The sequence below is a fragment of the Drosophila mojavensis genome, unplaced genomic scaffold (genome assembly GCF_018153725.1).
Source record: "Drosophila mojavensis isolate 15081-1352.22 unplaced genomic scaffold, ASM1815372v1 contig_19, whole genome shotgun sequence".
Lineage (NCBI taxonomy): Eukaryota > Metazoa > Arthropoda > Insecta > Diptera > Drosophilidae > Drosophila > Drosophila mojavensis.
Window position 1 is genome coordinate 2,514,602 of NW_025318726.1, and position 23,593 is coordinate 2,538,194.

Genomic DNA, 23,593 nt, shown 5'->3' on the forward strand with positions numbered 1-23,593 from the left:
ACACCCACATGCATACATAAATGTCCAGCCTTATGAGAACATGTATCATGTATATGTATATACATACATACATATATATATATATATATATATATCTTGTATCTTGTATATATACGTATATGTTAACTTCAGACACATGATTTCGTATTCAATAAAAACCAAAAACAAAACAAAAAACAGTTTAAGGCTTAGAGTGGTGCCAAAAATTTAACAAAGCTGAACTTACACGAGTTATACTTTTTATTATATTTATTTATTTTAAAATTAGATTTAAAAAAAATTAAAACTAACTTATAGACCACTAGATTTAGATTTATATTTTTTCTTCATTTATGTTACCCATTCAAATAAATATTTAAGAGCTACCAAAATTTCTCAAAATTGAAGTGATATTTTATTATTAATTATTAAAATGTTAATGTGAAAATGAAATATTATTTTTTAAGTTTAGTCGAAGTTATATAGTATTTGTTATTAAATTAATCTAGATCTAATTGATTAAATTTATCTAGTAATAAAAATGAAATGTAAAAATTTAGAACCAAATTACATAATATATTGATATGCTTGAATTATTATTTTTCTAATATGAAGCCAAAGATTGCTATATATATATATATATATATATATAGATATATATATAAATAACAAAATTTAATTACGTCTTATCATCAGAATTTTTGTATTCTTAAAAATGTAAAATACAGGAAGAGTTTTTAGACCAGAAGAAAAGAAATTTTATATTTTGACTTAACTAAAATTCCGCAATAGTCTTTGCAATTATATCTTTTGATGATAGACTATCCATTATATAATTTTTCTAATAGAGCGAAATATGCGACACAAAATGTTGTTGTTTGCTAGAATGGGATCGCCTAAAAAACAGTCAAGATTGCAGGAAAAGGCATACAAACTTTGAAAATTTATAGTATTACAGTCAGAAAAGAATGCTTTCAGATTAAAAATGGAAGAATTTGAACATTTTAGATTGTAGAAACTAAAATTTCTTTGATTTTGGGATAGAATGTAAGTAATATTACATTTTATCAACTATCGATTGTTACTTAAAAACTATATTTTATTCAAACAATATCAAGGGAACCCAATCATTATTTTAAAAATTTTGTTAAAATACTCATCCAATTCAACAAGAAGTAATAATTGAGTTTTATTAAAGCTAAGCTTATCTTTTTTATTATTTAATATTAAAAGTTTACCCCAACAGAAAACAAAACATGTAAGAAAACTCTAGTCGAGAGTGCTCGACTAGATACTACCCTGAACCAAACTAATAACAAGTAAGAAAGCTCTAGTCGAGACTGCCCGACTACGAGATCCCCTGAACCCTTCGAGCAATAGCTGTTTCACACAAGACACACAAGACACACACACGCACACACACACATACACACATGCATACACACACAAGCATACACACACACATCATATACACACACGCCCACACACAGAGATACGCACGCACGCATAAACACGCATTGGCTGCAGTGGTGGCTTACTATAGGAACCTCATTGTTCAATAACTTTTCTTGTGGATGTACTTTCTTCATGAAACTTTCATTTTATGATTATAACATGGATATGCATGTATTTGCCAAAGCACAAGTATTTGAAATACGCTTTTTACAAATGTGAGGGTGAGGGGGTGAATTAGGGGTGAGGGGTAAATTTTGACAAAAACCGAAATTGTATAAAATACATATAAGTATACATACAAAATTTGGAGACTCTAGCTTTAAAGATGTAGGAGATATAAATTTATTACTGGTTTTCGATAATGTTTTTAATCGATAACCAAATAACGGAGCAAGTTATCGATATTTAAAGCAAAACTCGATTTGCGCGTGCTATACACGGACCTAGGAAAAAAAATTTCAAGTCAAACATACGGACAGACGGACGGACGGACAGACGGACAGAGCTGAATCGACTCAGCTCGTCGCCCTGATCAAGAATATATATACTTTATGGGTTCTGCCACGCCTCCTTCTGCCTGTTACATACATTTAACAAAGCCATTATACCCTGATTTCCCATTAAAAATGGGTTCAGGGTATAAAAATACCTGAAAATTCAAACGAAACAAAGACGAAGACAAATACCCAACTTTCATGTTTTTAAAATATTTTTAAAATATTTAAATTTTATTCAGTTGAAAATATTCAGAAAATATGAAATATTCAATATTAATTATGAATTGCCCAAAAGTTTCGGATCCTTTTTCCTGGGTTTTTTTATTATGGAGAACTGAAGGTCTATAAATTTGATATCTGGTGATATATTTAATGTAAAAAACGAGCCTTCAATCAAAAATCGACGATAGTATTTACTGTCGTATGAACCTTAACCGTATGAGCCTATAGAGCTACTTGCTGATAGACCTTTATTGGCACGTAGGGTATTCATTAGTCCTTGGCGATGTGACCCGAGTGGCATTTACAACAATTTATCTATTGATGTCAATGTCTACAGGATTACATTTAAATCAGTTTTGGAAATGTTAAAAACACATTCCATCTAATCCACTTTCTAGATCAATTAGTAGTAGTTCTAGTAATTTACAGGCAGCTCTAAGCTTCTGCAAATTTTGTATTTTCGCTTTTATTTCACAGTTACAGTGACTTATTCAAAGATGATGTCAAATTAGGTTTAATAAAAAACCTCCCAATATACTTAACTTGTTTTGTACCGAGTAAATCTTGTAGTTTAAGATTGTAAGATCTTTATAGACTAAATTGATAATTTTCTGAGTATTTTCCATTCTAAGCTGGCAGGCCGCAGTCAGATAGCACAGCTGTTGGCTTCTAGGGATCGAGTGCAGTATCGAAACTCCCTTGGAATTTCATGCCACATTACAGGCATTGAAACCACTTACTTTCTCAATTGATTTCCAACAAGGAATTGTCCTTCTGATGCGTTTTCATTCCACTCCACTAACATCAAGATCCAACAGAAAATATTTAAATTAATTAAATAAAAAAATAATCATTATTAGTTACCTCTAACCATAAAGCTAGCTTTTCCTGTTCTGACGGAAGGTAAGAAAAGAGCGTAAAATAACATGCTATAACATCTCACATTAATATTGCAAGGTCGGCGGATATTGGACAACGGAACCAGGAGCTCAAGATTCAATCAGCAACAGTGTTGCGGGAAATGATTTGTGCCATAATGAGCCGTCGTGTGACGCTCTGCGCGAAACGCACGGTCAGCACTTTTAGGGCTTAGGGCTAGGGTTACCTGTAAGAAATTATATTCTTAATAATTAGTTGAAATTTGAAAATAAATCGAGTCGGTCGTCGTCACGTCACATTTAGGCAAAGTCTTCTCAATCTACACAGTAATTGGTTGATTTATACATTATGGTATCAGACTATTTCATTTCATTATTCTGGGTTCTATGTTCTGTGTTACGATTTAAAAACCATCTTGCAGTGAAGGACTAAAAACGGTGCGCGACGAGCCAAGAAGTCCAGCTCCAAAAATAATTTCTTTAGTCTTTATTGCCACATTGTTTTCCTATTTTTTATCAAAAGACGACAACTATAATTATTGGCTTATTCATTCAATTCAATTCAATACCAGTCAGAAACTCAAAAAAGGTTAATGATTTGATAAAAATTGTGGATAAAGATAGACTTGCTTTGCAGCTATAAATTATATGATCCGACCATTGACGCATGGCGAATTCGAAAATCTTGATTTAGTAGAGTCCAGGGCATAATCTTCAACGACTATTATAAATTGGCGTTAAAATATTTTGCCTTCAATATGCCTTACAGCAATAATGAGTCAAGTCATATACATATATTGATGTATGTATATTCAAATATCTTAATCTATAAAGTACACTTTTATTTGGAGCAGAGCTTTAACTGTTCTACTGTTTCTAGAACAAATTTAATCTTTCACTTCCTCAGAATCTTATTAGGCTAATTGAGTGATCGGAAACGAGGGAAATACCTACAATTTTTTTCTATTTTCAAACCGCTTTTACTTTTTTCGACTTTTATCTATTAAAAAGCACATTATAGATTTTATTTTCTCTAGCAATACAGCAAAACTCTTTAACCTATAGATAACGATAGGTATATATTATACTTGACTGAAAGAACTAAAATCAGTTCGACTAATGCTTTTTTAATGAATAGAGATCACACTGAAAATAAATGGGAACCAACACAATTAGCAGTTTATTTAAAATATTTATTTAAGCTTTTGGCATACTTATTTGCGTTTTACATATTTTTTACATGATTATATTTTATATATTTAAATTAGTATGAATCATATGAGGTTGTTTGCATTTGTATTCATTGAGAATTTAATCATTTTGAACGTAATTCTGAAGATTTTGGGCTTCGAGTGGAAAGTTGCTTAGATCTCTGAATTTGATTACATTTACAAGAGTGTGTAAGTTGTAATAAAGATAGACAGTTAATGACGTTTACTTCTTTGTTTAGGATAGTTACTTAAAGTTGCCTTATGTGCGAGTCTCACCTACAATATTAATTATTTATTAATATTGGGGTTTTTAGTTTGGGAACTGAAAAAATGAGGCATTGTTGTATGGTATGCGATACAGTTCTGCTTTCGACAAATTTAGTTATTTACAACAATTATAATGTATAGCCTGAATAAAAACAGAACGAAATTTCAATAATATCGCAAGCCTGATGTATTTGCCATACCGCCCAGCTAATCCCTAATACATAGCCATAAGTGATAATTTTAAACTGAGATAAGATAGAGTGTATTTGAAGAAATGCAAAAAATAAAAATAGTTTCTAGTTTGTTTTGGCGGAATTGGGTTGCAGTATAAGGGTGACTAGGCTAGATCTATAAGATTGCGGAATTAAGCTGTCGAATATGTTTTTGAAGAGTTTTATGACTCTGGTTTTCAGCGCGTGGAAGGATTTTCTTGATTAGTCCATAACTTGTTCTGTTAAGGGCTCTTAATGCTGCTAGTAGTTCTTTTTGTGAAATGTCTAATTCTGATTGCACTCGAGCTGAGTATGTAGTTGTCCGAGTTTTTGTTGGCTTTGTTGAGCTAAAAGATAGGCTATGTGGTTGAATCTTTCGTGAGCAAGTTCTCGGTTGTCAGCAGATACTTTATGTGTTTATCCAGATATTGTCGGAGGGTGTAGTATTTTCGATATTTTCAGCTATCTTTCGGTTGTATTTGAGGAGACTTTATAGTTCGATAGATAAGTTTGAAATGTTGTCAGAATTGAATTGATTTGCCCTAAGTTTGGTCTGGGTGTTATTACAACAGTTCGATCATGTCATTGCTTCATTCTAGTGAGAGGAAGAGTTGGGGAGCATATCCCCAGCTGTAATGTGGGGTGTTCAAATCGCCTAGGATAATTTCGTTGTTGATGGTGTGCTTGGGAACGATGTATGTTGGTATGGTAATTTTTGTTTTTATATTGTTTCTATTCTAAGAGTTTTGCAATGCATTCGTTTATTTGATTGATTATGTTTTATGAATTTGAGTATTTTTGTATTAGTAAGAGTCAAGATAGTTACGAGTTCATTATAGTTGTTTGTGTATTCGTGATATTATTTTTAGCATTTAGCATTTAGTTTTGAATTAAGCATGTGGTTTGATTTTGCGATTTAAATAATATTGGTTTGTTATTTCTAATTCTTGCTTGGGATTGTTTTTGTTTTCTGGAGCACAAATTATTAGCTAGGGGCTAGACTAAAATTAAGAAACTATTCTTAGTTTTCGATGTATAAGATTTGCTTTCCATTTATTTCATTTCTTATTTGTCAAGATATGAAGACTGGTTCAGCTGATCATACCGTAGATGGCTTCCTGTCTTCAGCTGCGCGCTGTGTGTGTGCGTGTATGGGGTCTGAGATGGTGTGTGTTGCTGTGCGACGTGTTGAATGTGGAAGTGTTGCTTCTGTCTAGTATAGCTAGTGCTGATTTTGGGAATCTTTTTGTTTCAGAAATATGCTGTTGGTCGATTTCCGGGTTGTTGTTGGAGTTGAGGCGATTACAGGGTTCACCTAAGAAGCAGTTTTTGCATATTTCACATCTTACAGATTAAGGTAGGGTATCCAAAGCGCAGGCACATCGAAAGGGAAGGGGAATACAAGGTCGTACACGGACGGTTTCGTATTTTCAATTTTAATGAATTCGGATATTGTAATAAGTCCACTTTCTGAGAGTGAGTTGTATTCTGGGTTTGTGTTCCTTTTTTAGAACCTTACGCACTCCAGTTACGTTCAGTGTTTTTAATTTCTGCTGTATTTCACATATGTTAGTTCAATTCAATATATTACACTTTTAGTAAACTTTTGAATTCATTTTCTGTTGCGGGTTTATCCATGTGCCATTTTTTGGAGTGCCATTTTTAGTTTTGATAAGGACGGAGCCGTCTCATGTATCACTTCTCCGCGCAGACAAAGACTATAGTTTTTTTATAACTAATGGCGATTAGGCTATGATTACGAGTATGATTCATTGTTGATTCCTGTTAATGCTATGTATGGTCCCGATAAGTTCCGTGTTGTATCATTTGCGTCAATCAGGTGGGTCGGCTGTGGTGTTGCATTGGGCCCTAGCGCGGTGAAACTGTTTCAGGTGTGTTATTGTTTTTGGTTTTTTCTTGTTAACTATAGGTTTGGGGTTTGTTTATCACACGTTTGCTGATAAGCCATTGAAGAACTTCTTATCTGCATAAAGGTTGAAGTGATAAGCAACAATTTAGTAACTTTCATACTATAATCAATAGGAAACCACATTGCATAAGTTTCAGTCAAGTAATTCAATTCATTACCATCGAGAACACCAAATTCGGACAACTTCTACGACTCGGTTTATTTTACCTTTATCGCAAAAATTTGAAATTTATCTGTCGATTGAATTTAAATACGGTGTACCTACGGATAGTAGAAGATCAGAAATCGTACATTGATTTGGTGCGGATGTTTGTAACAGTTCAAAAAAAAAAAATTATCTCTATCAATCAAGTAATTCATAAAGCCCCGTTCAACTGCCTGGCCCAGTAGGAGATTTGCGTATATCTCAGTCTGCATTTAAAATACTTTTGCTCTGTTCGGGATGCAGGAGACTCCGTCAAATAGGAAGAGAGTTCATGGCTTCAATTTCGAATAAAACGGAATAGAAAAAGAGTATCAGCTCAGCTGTACATCAAAGAACGTTGGTTCTTTATTTATTCCAATGTATTCCTAATAGTCGATGGCTGTCAATACTATTTGTTAGGTTCAAATTATACTTGCATACCAACTTTGCGGACAACATCTATATACGAACTGAATTATTTTGTTTTTCATTTAAAAACAGGCTAGCATTCTATTCAAAACGTTTGGCAAAACAACAAACAACGGAACACACACAGATGCTAACTCTACACTAAAAGTTAAAAAAATAAAAAATAAGCAAGAACAAATATAATGGATTTCGAAAAGAATAATTTCCTATCATTTCTGTATGGCTTGAAATCAATAATTAAGTATGATCAGTGGCTAATAATATTATCGCATATTGACCTCAAAACAATTATTGTGATTGCTTCACTGATCTTTCTTTGTGGTTTCCTGTATTGGTTAGCCTTTGTGCCTCTCAGTTGGATTAAGGTATGTTCTAATTAAATCCTGAAAAATTATATTTTTATACGCGCTCAAGCTGTGAAAAGCGTGAACTCGTTATGTGCAATGCCCGTCGGTATGTTCATCCGTGTTTCAGCTAAAGATTGATATTTCGAATGTGTATCCACTAGAAGCGTGGCAGATCGGTTAATACTATTTGTGATATAACTTAAAGCTCGAGCTAAGAATCTAAGATAGTAAATAGTGGATTTTCCTCCGGTTTGTTTTTACAGCTAAAAACTTCCAGTGTTTAACAATTAACAATTAATACAAATTGCAATTGATTTGCTCTACATGCATATACGCCTTTTGAGGACGTGACAAATCGGAAAAATCACCGTCTCTTATACTTTTGGAGCTTCAAAATTTAATAATCAAATTAATCTCTCCCTTTTGAGATTTATCGAAAACTATTAGAGTAATTTATACATAGTTCTTCCATATAGATTTTTCGTATGTCTCACTCTTTTTTAGTGGATCAAAAGTGAACTTGTTTTTCAATTATGCAAAATAAATGAAGTTCGAATTCTTTTGTTTATAACCTTACTGAAGGATATAGATCAAACTGGAAGAGGTATAAAAAGCAACGGAAAAAGGGCGGCAATCAATCGATTAAGAAAATCGCGAACGATTGGGGTAAAAGAGTTACCTCCGCCTTACCCGAACGGGTGGTATGGAATTCTCGAATCTTCTAATTTGAGTCCCGGTGAATCAACACATGTATCCTGCCTAGGAGAACAGTTCGCCGTATTTCGGACTCTCAAAAATGAAGTATTTGTTGTGGATGCATATTGCCCACACCTGGGAGCTAATTTGGGCATTGGTGGCCGAGTTGTTGGGGACAATATCGAATGTCCCTTTCACCACTGGAGATTTCGGGGAACTGATGGAGTGTGTACCAACATCCCTTACAGCACTTGCGGTGAGCATGTTTATGATATATATTACAAACAAAATCCAACCCATTTCTTCAATATACACAATAGTACCTCCGGCCACAAAAATTAAGAAATGGATTTCCAAAGAAGCGCATGGATACATATTTGTATGGTATAGTGCAGAAGCTTCTGAATTGCCTTGGGATATTCCAGAATCAAAGGAGGTGGAAAACAAAACAATAGTTTACCAAGGTCGCAATGAGTTCCACGTACGCTGTCATATTCAAGAGATACCGGAAAATGGAGCTGACCTGGCACACTTCCGAGCAATCCACAATGATAATATTATCACTGGTACCTCTGATCAGAAGCACAGTATATTCAGCTGGCTCGGATACCATCAGTGGCAGGCAAGGTATACATGCAGAAATGAATTTAAATGCATAATTCTATTGTTACTATCTAATTTTAGTTGGAGCCCATCGGAAGCCAAGCACATAAGTGAAATACAGATGAGCCATGTGTTCGAATTATTCGGAAAGTTTAAATGCTTTCAAATGACTATAGTCGGAAAACAGGTATCTCTCATATTCTTCCTATTTTCTGTAAGATCTAGAGTCACATTTTCTTCAATTTCATTTCTAATACAGATTGGACCCGCATACGTTCATCTCACTTTGCACTCACCAACGATCGGAAGCTTTCAAATATTTCAAACAGTTACTCCGGTAGAGCCTTTATTGCAGAAGGTAGTTCACAGATTTTATGGTAACCCTAAGATTACTGCCTTAATGAAGTTTCTAATATTTGGGGAAACTGTGATGGTAAGAGAATTACGCTTACAAATGACTTAGATAATATTATTTCGCATTTATTTCAGTTCGAGCGGGATATGAATTTGTGGAATCATAAGATGTATCGCAGCAACCCACTGCTCGTAGCGGAGGAGTCACCCCTAAAAAAATTTCGAAAATGGTATTCTCAGTTCTACTCGGACAACAGCAAATCTTTTCAGTCTGCAAATAGCCAAGATTGGTAGAGGTCGAGCTGCTATAAGGAATGAGCTTTGTATGTAATTCACATTATTATTATAGAAAGCTCGATTGACGAAACCTATAACTATAAATCATTAATCAAGTAACAACGTATCAGTTCTATATGCCTTCCTCAGCTTTGGAGCTTACTCACCACATGTTAGTTAAGCTTGGAAATAGATAAAAAAAAAAAAAAAAAAACAGTAAAAATATATAATCAAATTATTTATTTTATTTTTTATTTTAAACGGTTACATCATGCGAAATACAAGAGCGAAGAGAATTTATTTTAGTTTTGCAAAATATATGCCACGATTATCATATTATCGAAAGATTATACTATGTACACATTATTTGAGAGACAAGAATTGGTGCTACGAAGAACAACTCCTTTTATTTAAAATTCTTATCAAATAGGAAAATTGTTCTTACGACTATTTGCAAAAATATCTTATCTCTAGAGCCATGGTCGGTCTTTCACGACGTAGGCTTAAGTCTTTTCTCGATCGTTTTGTACGTTGAGAAGGACATAAAAAATGTTCATTCAAGAACATACAGAATTTCTGATATTATTTAAGCTTTATTGACAGCTTAGTTTATTTTGAATATATTAAAGAATGGTATTAAACGATTTTTTTAAATAACGATAGTCTTTTGCTATGTAGGCTTGGTGTAGACTTGTAGTAAAATTTTGTACTCTCAAGCAGATGCTTGACTTTGAATTTTGATAAAAGTATTTCAAAGATTATAAACAATATAGAGATCAGCTATTCAGCTGCTAAAGTCATCGAACAACTTTGCTTTTGCTAAAACCATTCCAGCATTTTCAGTGCGAAGGCGGGCAATAGATTCGCGCCCTTGATCCACATCAAACATATGAATAGCCGAGCCAAAGGCCAGCGATTTTTTCTGACCTATTGGTGTCTTGAATGGACCAGTTACAGTTTGGATTCGATTCTTATTTTTAAATTGGGAATACGGAGTTCGTAATAATTCTGAATCCCGACTTTGTGTGCGAAATTTGTCTTTATTTTCTTTTACAGCAGAATTTTGAAAAAATATATTTGCTGGCAACCATTGTTCGCAGTTAGGCTCTTCTTGCTTAGCCGTTCTGTTTGAAATATCTGTCATAACTATATCTGAGTCTGGTATTTTAGGAACGGGCAGTTTACTAGGTAACTTGGCTTCTGAGCTCAGATGCCAGGTCTTGTGCCTGACAATGTTTGTGGGTGTATTTGATTTCTGTAATGTTCTTAGTTTCATTGGCGAATTCGCATAGTTTCTGGTAATACTTCTTCGAACTTGCCGTTGAGATTTGTCATTGTTTTGTTCTAAAGGAGTTTGGCTACTGTTAGGGATTTTAGCACTGCTCAATTTTTGTTGTGGAACATTTGTGCTAATTGTCGCTAGACGATCAGTAATTGCGTCGTATTCTCTTTTTGATATACTTGGATCCACTTTTGATTGGATTTCACCGACAGGCTCTTTGTTTTCCAATGTATCGGAAACTGAACTATTCAGATTATGTAACATCTTTTCTTTCTTTTTACACTTTGCCCATCCTGTACTAATCAGACTCCACCTGCGGTCCGTGCCACTTAAAGTTGTTGGACATGAGCTTGGTTTAATGGATCCTCCATTTGCAGCGGCGTTCAATGTTAAGCGCCTTTGCTTCCTGCAAATATCAAATATATTCATATAAATATTAAAATAAAATATTATTAACAGAATGATCGATCATAAGACTTCTAATGCATTAAATGCATAACATAACAATATCTAATTTCATTCAGAAAATAAATATTTTCGCAAATATATTATGAATACGTACTTTTCGTTTATATTGAGTGCGCTTACAGACTTAGTAAACGCTTCTGTATTAGTGGATATCCTAGGGGAAGTATCCATGGGCTCAATCATACAGTTCTGTTGCGATTTTGCTTTATGCAAAGCTCTCGGCTTTTCAACTGATTTTGAAGGCGAGTGAGCATGCCCTGTCGCATTACCCGATGATCCAACCATGGTTTTGAGGCCATTGAATAAATCTAATTGAAGAGAAATGATTTAGTCTCGTTTCCAAATAAATATATGTATACTTACGACTTCTCCGCATCTTGCTTTTGATGGCTGAGCAGTGGACGCCGACAGTCTTTTTTGTTTGCACTAAGTTCGACGTGTTTTTGAGTTTCTCTTTAATATGAGCAGGAATCGTTCCAATAATGTTTGAGTTCTTAATCAGCAGTTCGACTAATTTAATATGATTCTTAAACCTGACGCTATTTATATCACGGTAGGGCATAATGCTGGGAGCAATTACAATTGCCAAATTTTCAGCACTCATTTTATTGTATTTCACATGTCGAGTGATAGTTTGCAGGAATTGCATAAAATATGCCAAAGTATGTACATTTAGTGGGGTAATTAACAAGCATGCCAACTGTATTGATCGAATGCGATTCGGTTCACCGATCATCAGACAGCGCACAAGTGTTTCATGCAACTCGACCGGTATAAGCGGCTCGGGAAGTTCTCTGAAAAAATAACTAACAATATTGGCCACATCAATAACACGATATAATTTTCCCAGGGGTTGACCAGCTTCAAGATATTTCTGCAATTAAACGTATTTTGAAAAGGAGCGCAAGTAATTGAAATAAATATATATTACGCGAATTTCTCGTTGTTTTGCAGCAGAGCCAGCTTTACGAAATATCCCCTCCGTTTCAGAATTCTCCAAAATATAGCTACAGGCTTCTGTGATAAATTGAGGCACCTGAACCACAGCGCCGCTTGCAAGAAATGCGTCAGTCAATTTTAGATGTTCCAATCCCTGATGAAACAACCGCTGACCGCTCGAATGCTACAAATATGCACATCACATTATTTGATGCCATGAAGGAATCCATAATTTCATATATATTTTCTATATATTAACCTTTATAACTTTTGGTTTTTTTCCTTTATGTTTAATTCCGATTTCCCTTAAATCATTCAATACAATTGTCGAGAGTAAATTTGAACCAGCCATTGCTGTTCCTTTATTTTGTTTATATGACATAAAAAACACTACCTAATATAAAATCTGCACTTAGTTCATATAAATTCACGGAACTAAGGAATACTTTATTCAAATATAATTATGACCAAAACAAGATTTGCGCTTTGACACAATCGATAACAATATACAATTTAGACATTTTATATCGTGTAGATTATAACAGCTAGCGTCGACTTGGAACGATGGATATGGGTAAGGCATGAGTATGAAGATACTCATTTTACAATCCATCAGTTGTTATTCTTAATTCAGATTTAATTTATGCATATGTAGACATATATATATGTCTAAAGATTAATGAATATATCCGTGAATAATCAAAGTCAATTACGTTATATATTATTATTTCTTTTAACTTATTTATTTTAAACAATTTTTATTTATCCCGAACAATTTAATACAAATAGTATATACAATATATTTAATTTACTTAATAGTTATTTCATATATATTGAAAAGTTTAGGTTACATATATTTTATAGGACAAAAGCAATCATAAGTATCGTGCAATAATATTTACCATAAACGATTTTTAAAAAGCCGTATATAAAGCATACACGAACTATTTTTTTATTTATTGTTAAATACAGTAGATAATTTGGATATACTATTATATCTATGATATATGTTAATTGGTTTAACTACTTAAGGATTTAATGGTCTAAATACATATGGATTTAGAAAATTATATATATATAAAATACACATTTAAAGCATTTATACGATAAATTAAATATTCATATAGAACAAATTTGAATAACTAATGAAATACATCAAATTATGTATGTCAAAATATTCATCGGGAATACCTTTCAGAAACATTCGAAAGATATGCCAGCGCTAAAAAATATCGATAGGTCTATCGTTTCAGCTGCTGTCACCCTCAGCTACTAAAATTCATATATCCAAGTATAATTTTTTTATTTTAAGATGGAAGATAATATTGCTTCATCCTCTGTTGGAGACCTGGAGAAAAAGTTGAATTCGGCCAGACAGTCATTAATCTCGTTGAATGACAACATTCGCCGCCTTGTTGGAAGGGGCCTGAAGGAACCTAGGTATTTATTTCAAAACATCTCAACGAATACATATTACGAGTGTTTATTTTTCAGAGTAGAGAAATATAATCCAGATATCTCAAGTAAGAAAAATGAGCAAAATGAAGATAAAACCAGCCAGCGTCACGACCCACTAAAACAAAAGCGGCGTACGCACGATGGAAAATTGGTATTCAATCGGCTTTCGGACAAGGACGAAATGTGGTTACCAACCCCTCGGCTGAATTCACGTGTAATTCGAGAATTGCCCTCGAGGGAGGAAATCGTTGAGGCTCAAGGAATCGATTCCGAGTCGAGAGCACGCAATCGTCGCATGTTTGGTTCACTTTTGGGAACACTACAAAAATTCTGCCAGGAGGAGTCCCGATTGAAAAAAACCGAGGAAAAGAAAGCCCTCATTGAAAAAAAATTAGAAAATCAAGAACAACAAGAAAGAGCTCTGCTTCAAAAGGAGCGTGATATGTTATTTTTAGATAGGAAGCGTAAACAACTCGAAATCAGATGTTTAGAGAAGAAAATGGCACGCCTCAGAGACTTCAAAGCTTGGGAATCATCAATGATTTATCAGCAAAATCAAATTCGTACAAAGAGCAAACCTCACATATATTTTCAACCTCGAATTCATACGGTACATACAGAGAAACTGCTCGCTAAAAGTAAATGCGAGTTGGAAAACCTATTGGAACGACGCAGAGAAGATTTACAAATCGAACTCCGGAGGATTGAAAGCTCAAGTAACATAGATGACGACAGTGCTTTAGATGACAGCATATATGAAAATAAATCAAATAAAGAACCTATGGAGAGCAACATTCCAGACACATGTAAGTAACATAGAGATACCTATATATATATTAATCCCAATTTTCCTAACCCTTGTATTATAAAACCCAATATGAACAGAATGATGAAGTTAAAAAACAGACCCTGGTATAGTTTTGTTTTTAGCAATAACTGGATTCGATATTAGATTTATAGGTATAACAACAATTTTGAATCGACTAGATTTTTTGCTCCAGATCAAGAATATATGTATATACATCATGTTACATACAACTAAAACTCCCATTTTGCTTTGGGGCTTCAATAGAAGCACATTGGGCTTTAGGTGTCTCATATCCCAATTCCAATTCCCTACCTAATCTGTCACTTATTAATGTATAGAATAAATATAAAATTTATTTATATTATAATTATATAACTTAAAATGAAATAGTTTAATTTTTATTAAGGAAAAGCTGATGTTTATTTATTTAATATCAAATATTCCGCCATCATAACAATATTGCTCAATCCATCCTTAAAGCTCTAAATAGTATATATTTTTGATGATATTCTTATATTTTTCTTGTTATATTTTTTCTTCAGGTGACAACAATGCAAAGGAAGATTTTCGAAATGTGCCGAATGAAGATAACCCGTTAACTAGTAGTAGTTTTGTAATTCAAGAAGCATGAAAATGAATAATTATACTAGTTTCAATGTTATTTTTAATGACCTGGTTTATTTCATCCTTCAATCGTCACTAAAATTATGTTTATAACTTGATTAGTGGAAATGAACGTAACTGCCTAGCGTTGTCCTTGTCTAAAAAGCTTCGAACTCATTTTCCGGTCTTGTAAGATATATTGATCAAGCAATTAGTATTTATCAATTAAAATATACTATTAAAGTTGAGTGCATTTGGTTTAATTGTGTTTCATATAAAAAATAATAAATAAAGACTAAACAGACCAAATAGAAACGTATACCCATAATTCTTGATGATTAAATGATACAAATAAAATTAAAAAATTAAACCAATTTTATTAAAAATTATTAAATTTCTAAAAATTATCTTACATAGAGAATGTTTTTGTGAAAATGGAAAATCAAAGTATAATAGCTTTTCATTTATGATTTTCATAGCCTTCTTGATTCCAGTTTACCTCTGTATTGGAATATCAAATCTAGTTCGCTTCAAATTATCGATAATTCACCAGTTTCAAAAAAATCGATCAAACAAAAATTTAGAACAAAAACTACGGTTAAAGAAATCAGTTAAAATATCAACTTTGCTATTACAGTATAAAAATTGCATTTTGCGTAAAATTTGAGTACATTTTGACCTACGTAAATTCACTTAATTTTACTTTTACCTTTGACTGACTGACTGCATAAATATTATAAACTACATTGTTAATGTTGAATTACATTACAATATTGAAAGGAACCGATATCTGTAGACATATGTAGGTTATTTCGTAAAAATTATTTACTTAAATTAAATTAATTATGCCCAACGAGTTTTCTGCTATTATGAACAGATTTGGGTGCGCCGTTTGAAATGTTAGCTGGGTTTCGAACCAAGAAAAACAAGCAGTGTGAAATGCACTCAGACGAAAGCTAACTGATACGAGCGCATACATACATATATGGAGTGAACCATATGCATTATTGTTGCCCCAATTGTAAAAATATTAAAGCTTATCAAATAAAAATGTTTCTTCACTGAGAATCATAACTTAAGTCTATCGCAAATCACGTAAATCCCACAAGTAATTATAAAACCAGTCAGTAAGTCAGAAATAAATAAATAAATATTCTATATAATTATTTATTACGGGCAATCGTAAAATATATATCTTTGATGATAACATTAAACTTTTACCGTTTAGAAGTACATTTATATAATAAAATTGTATCAAGTGGGTATATAATACTTTAAATTATAATATTCGATTTAATTCCCTTAAACAGCATCAGCGGGACTCTGGAATTCAGAAAGAGCATGAATTGGATTTTGAACTTTCTTCTGCGATCCCTTTCGAACTTTAGCCCGAACTTCTTCTGGTTTCTCTGGCCGCACCAGTGGTTTTTTCTCTGGAGCCTTCATTTTCCATACGACGATTGGAGACTAAAGAAAAGAATAGTGAAGAAGATATGTTCAATTAATTTATAAATAACCAAAATAAATTAAAACTTACCGTAACAGTGCCCTGTCTTGTGTATTTAGTGGACGCCACGTAAGAATATTTCACGGTCAATACAACAGCATTCATAAGATTCTTAGCTGCCTGGATCAAAGAAGTTGCACTATCCAGCTGGAAGATGTTCAAAATACAGCTTTAAAAATTAGACAAAAATAGAAAACAAATAATGTATTCTTACCCCCGAAACGATCAATTCGCCACTTATATTTTGAACATCCGCTTTGACCTTAGAAGTTATCTGGATTTGATGACAGTAGAGAGCGATGCGTTGCAAGTACGCCAATAAATCTTTTTTAGTGCTGCTCTCAGGGCATTGCTCTGCTATTTCACGAGTTAGCTTATCCAGTTTAGTACCAGCTTCAGATATTTTTTTGGCGGCATTGATAACATCCATGGTAGTCTTTAATGGGCCACGACCTCTATAAAAGTGAAGATAGCATTTATTTAGTGGGCACTCAGGGCTTCATAAATATAAATGTTTATAACTGTAACATATGCACTGTTTAACTGACAAAATTGCATTTAAACATTTCTAATTCGTTTTCTGAATTTATAAAGCAGACTGATATAGTTTTATAAATAGCCTGAAATAATAGTTATTTTAACTGAAGCAAGTTCGGCTATATTGTTGAGAAAGTCACTCAATCACTCGCTGAAGTTTTCAGTGGTCTAGAAATTACTTATTGTTTGGTATAGCATAGATACATACTGCGTGCTCTATAAGAGAATACATATCTAAACTATCCTTGGTTTCGCTGGTCAAAAAATTTAAAAAGTGATATGTACAATATATGTAGGTCGGCATAGACAACAGACGCTCAAATGCTAAATTCGGAAATTACCTTGTGAAGTCCGTCATTTCCATCATTATCATACACATATGTTTTGCCAAGAAAATGATGTCGTTGCCAGTGTCATCCCACTTGGCGACCTCTGAATCGAATGTAAGTTTTTCACGGCGAAACAGCTCAACTTGTTGGGCAATTTTTTGCTTATCCTCTTCCGTCATCTTACGCATCGCTTCCTAATTAAAATTAAATAACAATAAAATCCAATATTGTTTCCGATTACTGATTCTCTTACTCTAGCAGTACAAATTCCACTAATGTCCGGATATTCGTCAACAGTTTGATCCCCAGTATGAGCGCTCGCTGCAAATGAAATTTTATCCAATTAGTATTAGTAAATCAAAAATGAGTTTAAACTGAAATAAAATTATGCAAAAGCGAATTCACTTCATTGCAAAAGTCAACATTTATGTTTTTAGTATTTGAATAGAGTAAATTTATGCTTACATCGACTACGAGTTTCCAATGTCATGTCTTCAACAGGCTCAAATTCTGTGTCAGTATCTAGATCGTCAGAGCTCTGAAATAAAAATAAAAGTTAACATTAAAATACGGTAAAAAATATACGTGCAAACATTTAACCTAGTTGTTAAGAGAAAATACATATGAAAAGCGAAATAAATTATTGAATAGTAAGGGAAATGGGACAGTATAGACATTAAACAAAATGAAGAAGTAATTTTTGAGCAATAATTAACACAGGAAATAGAAATTTTTGGCTCTATACTTTAACTTTTCCATGAATTATATTTGTGATACTATTTTACTTTGCAATTACAAGTAAAATAGGATCACATATGCTCATAATTGTAATTCATGGAAACGTTTCTAGAGCTTCAACAATTTGATGAATTAAGATTTAAGTGTATTTTATGCCACATATTAAAATATACAGTGGGAGGCCGCATATTTTTACACATACGTAAAATTCGAATTTATGTATTCTTACTCGGTTCATTAACACTGCACGTCGAATTTCACGAACGCCATCGTATACTAATCGGGAAGCATCGATAAAGTCATTCTCATCCACATTCTTGTTAGTATTTGCCGAGAGAGCCTCGACTGCAGCATCAACTCGCTGTTCAAACTTAGTCATAACTGAAAAATAAAAAGAAAGATGATATTTATTTTATATTAATTTAGGGTACAGATTACATGAGTGACAACCAGTGTAGCTATTGAATTTGCAACTCAGATTCAACTTTGCATTAATTCATTATTATACTACTATATTTATTTTTGATTATTTTTGATTATTTTTGACTATTCTAATGTATGTTTATTTTCTATTAGTTAGCGTAGTTAAAGGAAATATATATGATGACTTGGCAAAGAAATTAAAATATTTTTTCACTGCAGACTACAGATATTTGAGAGTAAAGAGTGGAGTAAGCAAAGCAAATTATGTTTATATTGAACTCTCGAAGCGCACAGACTTTGGAGTCCCGTATTTTCGTAAATTATGGGACCCGATGTATGTACTGAGACAATTTGTTCCAAGAGTCTCGCCTATGCATTGTATGATTAATGATACAGCTAATTTAACTCTGCAGTTTTAAGTTTTAACGATTTTATAGACTTTTAGTAGTAAATATATAATATATTGAAGTGCATCAATACAAACCTTGTTCGCGTAGAACTTTAACTGCTTCCAGAACTCGTTTTGTATAAATACATGGTTCGTAGTTGTCCATCTCAGCCTCAACAACATTGCACACGCGTGACGAACGGCCTTGAATAGATCCAGCCGTTCCGCGTAGATCTTTAGCATCGCCAACTTGCAGTGCCATAACGCATTTGTTTACGTCTTCAAGAATATGATTTTCGGAGACAGCCAAGAAGTCGTCTATGGTTGTAATGTCATCCACAGCTTCTGTTAAAATTCGAACTTGCACCTCCCATGCCTGCCGATAGGCGGCCATGTTCTCTTGGGCAACCTTTGAGTTAGGTCGAACCGTGAGTATTGATGCTGCATTTATTACTTGGGGGCATAGACTTTCGATTTGGGCAGCCGCATATCGAACCATTTTTACGCCGTCTTCGTTATTCGACATGCTGCACACGAGATTCGCAACTTCAACTAATTTCTCAGCATGTTTCGTAAAAATCTCAGCCTTTTCCCGCACTAGTTTTTCATTACCAGATTTAGCGGCTTCAATTAAATCAATTAAAGGCGTTGTTGTCTCTAAAAATGAATCCGACACATGATCAACAACAGCTTTACGCAACTGTCTACGCAAATCTCTCGTTTTACGACACATTTGATCAATTGCACGGTCCAGACCGGGGCTGTTGTCTTTTTGACCCATCTGAAGATATGTGAATGTTAAGTATTAAAGTTATTTCTATATTTGCCGTATGGCTTGAAAATTATTTACGTTTGACATGTACTCAGACAGGAGATCTTGTAGAGCCTGACGGACAGCATTGCATTCGGCAACAATTCTCTCCCTGCGCTCGTCCCTTGTACAGTCTGCGTCGGCCATCAGGGCAGCAGCGCTGATAATACTCTCAAGACGTTCCTCAAGCAGTTGACGTGAACGCTTATCGCTGTATGTCATGGGATCCATTACAATGCCCTCCTATAATTAACATAAGCAGTGTCAGAACTGCGAATTTTACATAAATTAAAATAAAACCCACATCAAAATCATCCAAAGCCGCAGCAAGCTCTCCTGCACCACTGTAAACATCCGTGGGCTGTGATGATTTGCCTTGGGCCACGTCGCTGATGGTATTGACCGCATCGCACACTTGCTTTAAGATAAAATCCCTGTTGACTTTGGCCAGATCCAACTCCGGATGACGAACATACACTTTAGATGCGGTCAGAAGCATGGTTGAATGCTTCTTGAGCATTGCTCGTGCAGCAGCCAAGTCATCTCGCAATTGCGGATCCTTAAGCTCCTGTTGACGCTTCGCTGCCTGTTTGATGAGCTCTCCAGCGTTACGTCCGAATTGCTAGTTAATCAATGAGAATATTTTGTGAGAGCTGTAATTTTTCGAAGTGAATCGATTCTTACCCTCATGTTGTTCATAAGCTCGTCCTGGCTGGATGCATTCTTAAGTTTGTTTAGATCATCTTCAACAATGTGAAGCGACTTAAGCAACAAATGAACATCCACCATATCTGCTAATATTAATAAGCGTGTAACTGCCGAGAGCAAGTTTCTCGCGGCTCGAACCATGTTGCCTCGCTTCAAGGAACTGCATGGATCCTCGGAAAATTCTCTTGCGGCAATGCTCATAGCATCTCCAGTTTTGCGCACCTCATCAACGGCAGAAAGCATCTCTTGTGTAATATCTGGGTTCTCATAGGCAATTTGCTCTCCCTTCTGTATAAAGTTTTCTGTAGCTTTCTCAACAGCGGCAACTAGTGCACTTGCGCGCTTGGATTTGCCTAAAGAAAATAAATAAAGAAAATTAATAAAAAAAATAATAACTCTCGAGAATACCTAAACCAAGCTGTATTTAAACCGTTCAATTTGTTTCCTTTACATACATAAATTTATGAAGCGATTATATTGAATAAGTTTCGTCTTGGATATCCGTTCTTCTTAAGACTTTCAAGAAGTACGAGAAATATCAAAGCTCAATTGAACTCCTGCATTTTTTTGTCAGCGCTAGTTCAGAATAAAGATATCGTTCCAAAGTTAAAATAAAACTATAAAATAGTTTTGCACAGTGGTTACATTATACAACAGATTGTGGTCAAAGTTAAATTATATTGCTGATAAATAATGAAATATAAAGTTGACTTTTATATGTGTGATAAATTTAAAATTTAAATCATTCAATATTTTAAGAATATCTATGTTGAAATTGTCTTTTGAAATGTAATCCAAATTAAAAAATAATTCATTTGTAAAAAAAGCACTGCTAATACTCAATGAAAGCAATATTTGCCGTCCTAGTTTAAAAAGCCAGACGAAAACAATCTCTTTGGTGGCGCTTTTGTATTGAAGTTATTATTCTTGAACCACTGCATATGCGTACTATTTTTATATATTTAATTTAATTTCAATTTCATGTTTCTTTTAAGATGTTCAAAAAGTCCAATAAGCCACCGTATGTGTACAGCCCCTTGGTGTGTATACATACTTTTGTGAACAGTGTAAAAATTCACATTTCAGACATTGAATAGAGTTATTGGGTCAATGTATGGCCTAAGCCACTGCAGGTATGTGTGTGTCATAGTTTTTCCGAGCCACTGAAATTGGAGTTGAAGCTTGTAGTACATGCAATACCAATATTAGTGGTCGATATGCACATTCTTAGAAAATGCTTGCATCTTCAATTGTTATAGGTCGATTTTCTTGATTCTGCGTATTGCTTGCGAAAATTTTTGTTATATTTCATTTTGACATTTTAGTGTTTAGTTTTTATAACTAACGATTGACACGTAAATAATATGAGACATGGCCCAATACTCTAGTTAATTATGTATGTAAATACATTATTTATGCTTTTGCAAATACCTTATTCATTCAGTCGAACATATCTCATTATTCTCCAAAGTGAATGAACACAGTACATTGTTAAAAAATTATTTCTCACCAATCTATCGAGTAAATCATTATATACATACATGTATGCATGTACATATTTATGTATGCATGTAATTACATATGTATGTTTTCTGTGTGTTCTATTTAATAGAAACACACACACACACAAACACACTGCATAGTTTTATACGAAGAAATTTATGCTCTCCACGAATACATTTCACATTTGTACACATAGTATTAACTTAAAAAAAAAAATACCTATTCAATTTAGACTGAGTTGACGCTTTAAATGAATCATTCAACCACATAAATGAAATCTGAATAGCAGCCTCACCTTTTTTCTTTTTGCTTGGCCCTTTAGTATTCACAAGCGTTGTTACTTGCAAAACTAATGGCTCTAATGTTTTCTCCACTGACATTGTGCGGATTTCTAAATTTTTTGGATCCCATTTTAAAGCTATTTGACCGAAATCAGACAGGGTGCCCATGTTTAAAGAAAATTCGTATATTTTCCACAAACAATTTTCTTCACTTGTATTTGTAGGTAGACGCCTTTTGCCCTAGATTAGAGATGGTAATTTTCACCAATATACATATCGATTACATGATCTAACGATGATTTGAGTACCCACTGCTTGCGTCCATATCCACATCCGATAAATTATAAATATTAAGATGTAAGAAATGCAGAAACAGATGTAATATAATCGATCATTAAAATTTAGGAATAGCTAAATTCATTTGTTTAAATTTTCTATTATATGAATTTCCTTATATATAAATTGTTGCTCGTGAAAATAGCGTCAGTCGAATAGGTCAACTCAAAGCTCTTAACAGAAAACTAACGAAACTAACTGAAACGAAAAGAAACGAAGGCTATTGTTCAGAGCATCGACCTCCCGATAGAGACCAATCGAATTTTATTTTTTTATACTCATTCACGAAAGTGAATTATTGTACTCATTCACGAAAGTGAATTATTACGCTCATTCACGAAAGTGAATTTTTATTGGTTTTGTGCAATGTCCGTCCTGTCCGTCTTGTCCGTATGCACGCAACTTTTTTCGGCGCTATTGAAGCTAGAGACTTGAAATTTGGAACACATACTCGGGTATATCTCCGATTTATAAAGTGTTAAAAAAAGTGTTTCACGATCCGCCCATTAGGGACGTGGCAAATCGGAAAATGCATTTTTCGATATACCATTGGAGGCGTGGCAAATCGGATAAAACTGTATCTCCAAGATTTTTACAGCTAGAACGCTGCAATTTTGCACGTACGGTAATGTTATGATTCTATAAAGTCTAATCTGATCTAAATCTAAAAAATAATATGTTTACGCCCTTTAGGGGCGTGGCAAATCGAAATTGAAGATTTAGTGATTTTTAAAATTCTGGTATACTTTAGACACTATTGATGCTAGAGACCTCAAATTTTGTGTATATACTCGGGCTGACCACCCAAAACCAAAAAGCTTCGACGGATATATGTCCGCCCACAGGGAGCGTAGCAAACCGCAAAAGTTTATATCTCCGAAACTATAAAAGCTAGAATCTTCAAATTTTGATAGTTAAGTTACTAGTAACCTCC

At 33.8% G+C, this 23,593-nt stretch overlaps 4 protein-coding genes across 8 annotated transcripts; 2 read left to right on the forward strand and 2 right to left on the reverse strand.

The window, feature by feature from the left end:
* The first annotated feature begins 5,528 nt into the window (after positions 1-5,528).
* Positions 5,529-9,763, forward strand: LOC26527223 (cholesterol 7-desaturase nvd). 5 transcript variants are annotated; one of them, XM_044007645.1, is made up of 7 exons: positions 5,533-6,289; positions 7,337-7,629; positions 8,194-8,563; positions 8,628-8,934; positions 8,992-9,097; positions 9,170-9,343; positions 9,400-9,763. In XM_044007645.1, exons 2-7 carry the CDS (start codon positions 7,447-7,449, stop codon positions 9,556-9,558), a joined length of 1,299 nt encoding a protein of 432 aa, XP_043863580.1. In that variant the 5' UTR covers positions 5,533-6,289; positions 7,337-7,446; the 3' UTR covers positions 9,559-9,763. The 5 variants fall into 5 exon arrangements, with proteins under 5 accessions (XP_043863582.1, XP_043863580.1, XP_043863581.1 ...); XM_044007646.1 differs by lacking the exon at positions 5,533-6,289 and adding an exon at positions 6,591-6,613; XM_032732879.2 differs by lacking the exon at positions 5,533-6,289 and adding an exon at positions 6,805-7,002.
* Positions 9,764-10,113: 350 nt separating this feature from the next.
* LOC26527585 (mental retardation GTPase activating protein homolog 4) lies at positions 10,114-12,733 on the reverse strand. Its single transcript, XM_015166315.3, has 5 exons — positions 12,489-12,733; positions 12,222-12,413; positions 11,654-12,164; positions 11,385-11,598; positions 10,114-11,228 (listed from the first exon to the last, which is right to left on the reverse strand). The coding sequence occupies exons 1-5, from the start codon at positions 12,609-12,611 to the stop codon at positions 10,325-10,327; spliced, it is 1,944 nt and encodes a 647-aa protein (XP_015021801.1). The 5' UTR covers positions 12,612-12,733; the 3' UTR covers positions 10,114-10,324.
* A 732-nt stretch (positions 12,734-13,465) lies between these two features.
* LOC6572303 (pinin) lies at positions 13,466-15,426 on the forward strand. The gene is made up of 3 exons (XM_001998406.4): positions 13,466-13,669; positions 13,724-14,493; positions 15,038-15,426. The coding sequence occupies exons 1-3, from the start codon at positions 13,542-13,544 to the stop codon at positions 15,124-15,126; spliced, it is 987 nt and encodes a 328-aa protein (XP_001998442.2). The 5' UTR covers positions 13,466-13,541; the 3' UTR covers positions 15,127-15,426.
* An 823-nt stretch (positions 15,427-16,249) lies between these two features.
* On the reverse strand, positions 16,250-22,576 carry LOC6572302 (catenin alpha). Its single transcript, XM_001998405.4, has 12 exons — positions 22,338-22,576; positions 20,516-20,892; positions 20,136-20,453; positions 19,871-20,074; positions 19,117-19,801; positions 18,439-18,590; positions 17,937-18,009; positions 17,725-17,792; positions 17,484-17,665; positions 16,820-17,060; positions 16,636-16,752; positions 16,250-16,565 (listed from the first exon to the last, which is right to left on the reverse strand). Exons 1-12 carry the CDS (start codon positions 22,489-22,491, stop codon positions 16,401-16,403), a joined length of 2,736 nt encoding a protein of 911 aa, XP_001998441.1. The 5' UTR covers positions 22,492-22,576; the 3' UTR covers positions 16,250-16,400.
* Positions 22,577-23,593: the final 1,017 nt, after the last annotated feature.

Bases quoted from the DNA above. Each gene is read 5' to 3' on its own strand.
- LOC26527585 (XM_015166315.3), bottom strand. From the start codon at position 12,611: ATGTCATATAAACAAAATAAAGGAACAGCAATGGCTGGTTCAAATTTA. The intron at 12,414-12,488 runs GTTAATATATAG...GCATATTTGTAG, and splicing joins AAAAACCAAAAGTTATAAAG to CATTCGAGCGGTCAGCGGTT. The intron at 11,229-11,384 runs GTACGTATTCAT...TGATATTTGCAG, and splicing joins GCACTCAATATAAACGAAAA to GAAGCAAAGGCGCTTAACAT.
- LOC6572303 (XM_001998406.4), top strand. From the start codon at position 13,542: ATGGAAGATAATATTGCTTCATCCTCTGTTGGAGACCTGGAGAAAAAG. The intron at 13,670-13,723 runs GTATTTATTTCA...TTTATTTTTCAG, and splicing joins AGGGGCCTGAAGGAACCTAG to AGTAGAGAAATATAATCCAG. The intron at 14,494-15,037 runs GTAAGTAACATA...TTTTTTCTTCAG, and splicing joins GAGCAACATTCCAGACACAT to GTGACAACAATGCAAAGGAA.
- LOC6572302 (XM_001998405.4), bottom strand. From the start codon at position 22,491: ATGGGCACCCTGTCTGATTTCGGTCAAATAGCTTTAAAATGGGATCCA. The intron at 20,893-22,337 runs GTGAGGCTGCTA...TATTTTCTTTAG, and splicing joins GCCAAGCAAAAAGAAAAAAG to GCAAATCCAAGCGCGCAAGT. The intron at 20,075-20,135 runs GTGGGTTTTATT...TGTTAATTATAG, and splicing joins CGGCTTTGGATGATTTTGAT to GAGGGCATTGTAATGGATCC.
- LOC26527223 (XM_044007645.1), top strand. From the start codon at position 7,447: ATGGATTTCGAAAAGAATAATTTCCTATCATTTCTGTATGGCTTGAAA. The intron at 8,935-8,991 runs GTATACATGCAG...ATCTAATTTTAG, and splicing joins TACCATCAGTGGCAGGCAAG to TTGGAGCCCATCGGAAGCCA. The intron at 9,098-9,169 runs GTATCTCTCATA...TTTCTAATACAG, and splicing joins TGACTATAGTCGGAAAACAG to ATTGGACCCGCATACGTTCA.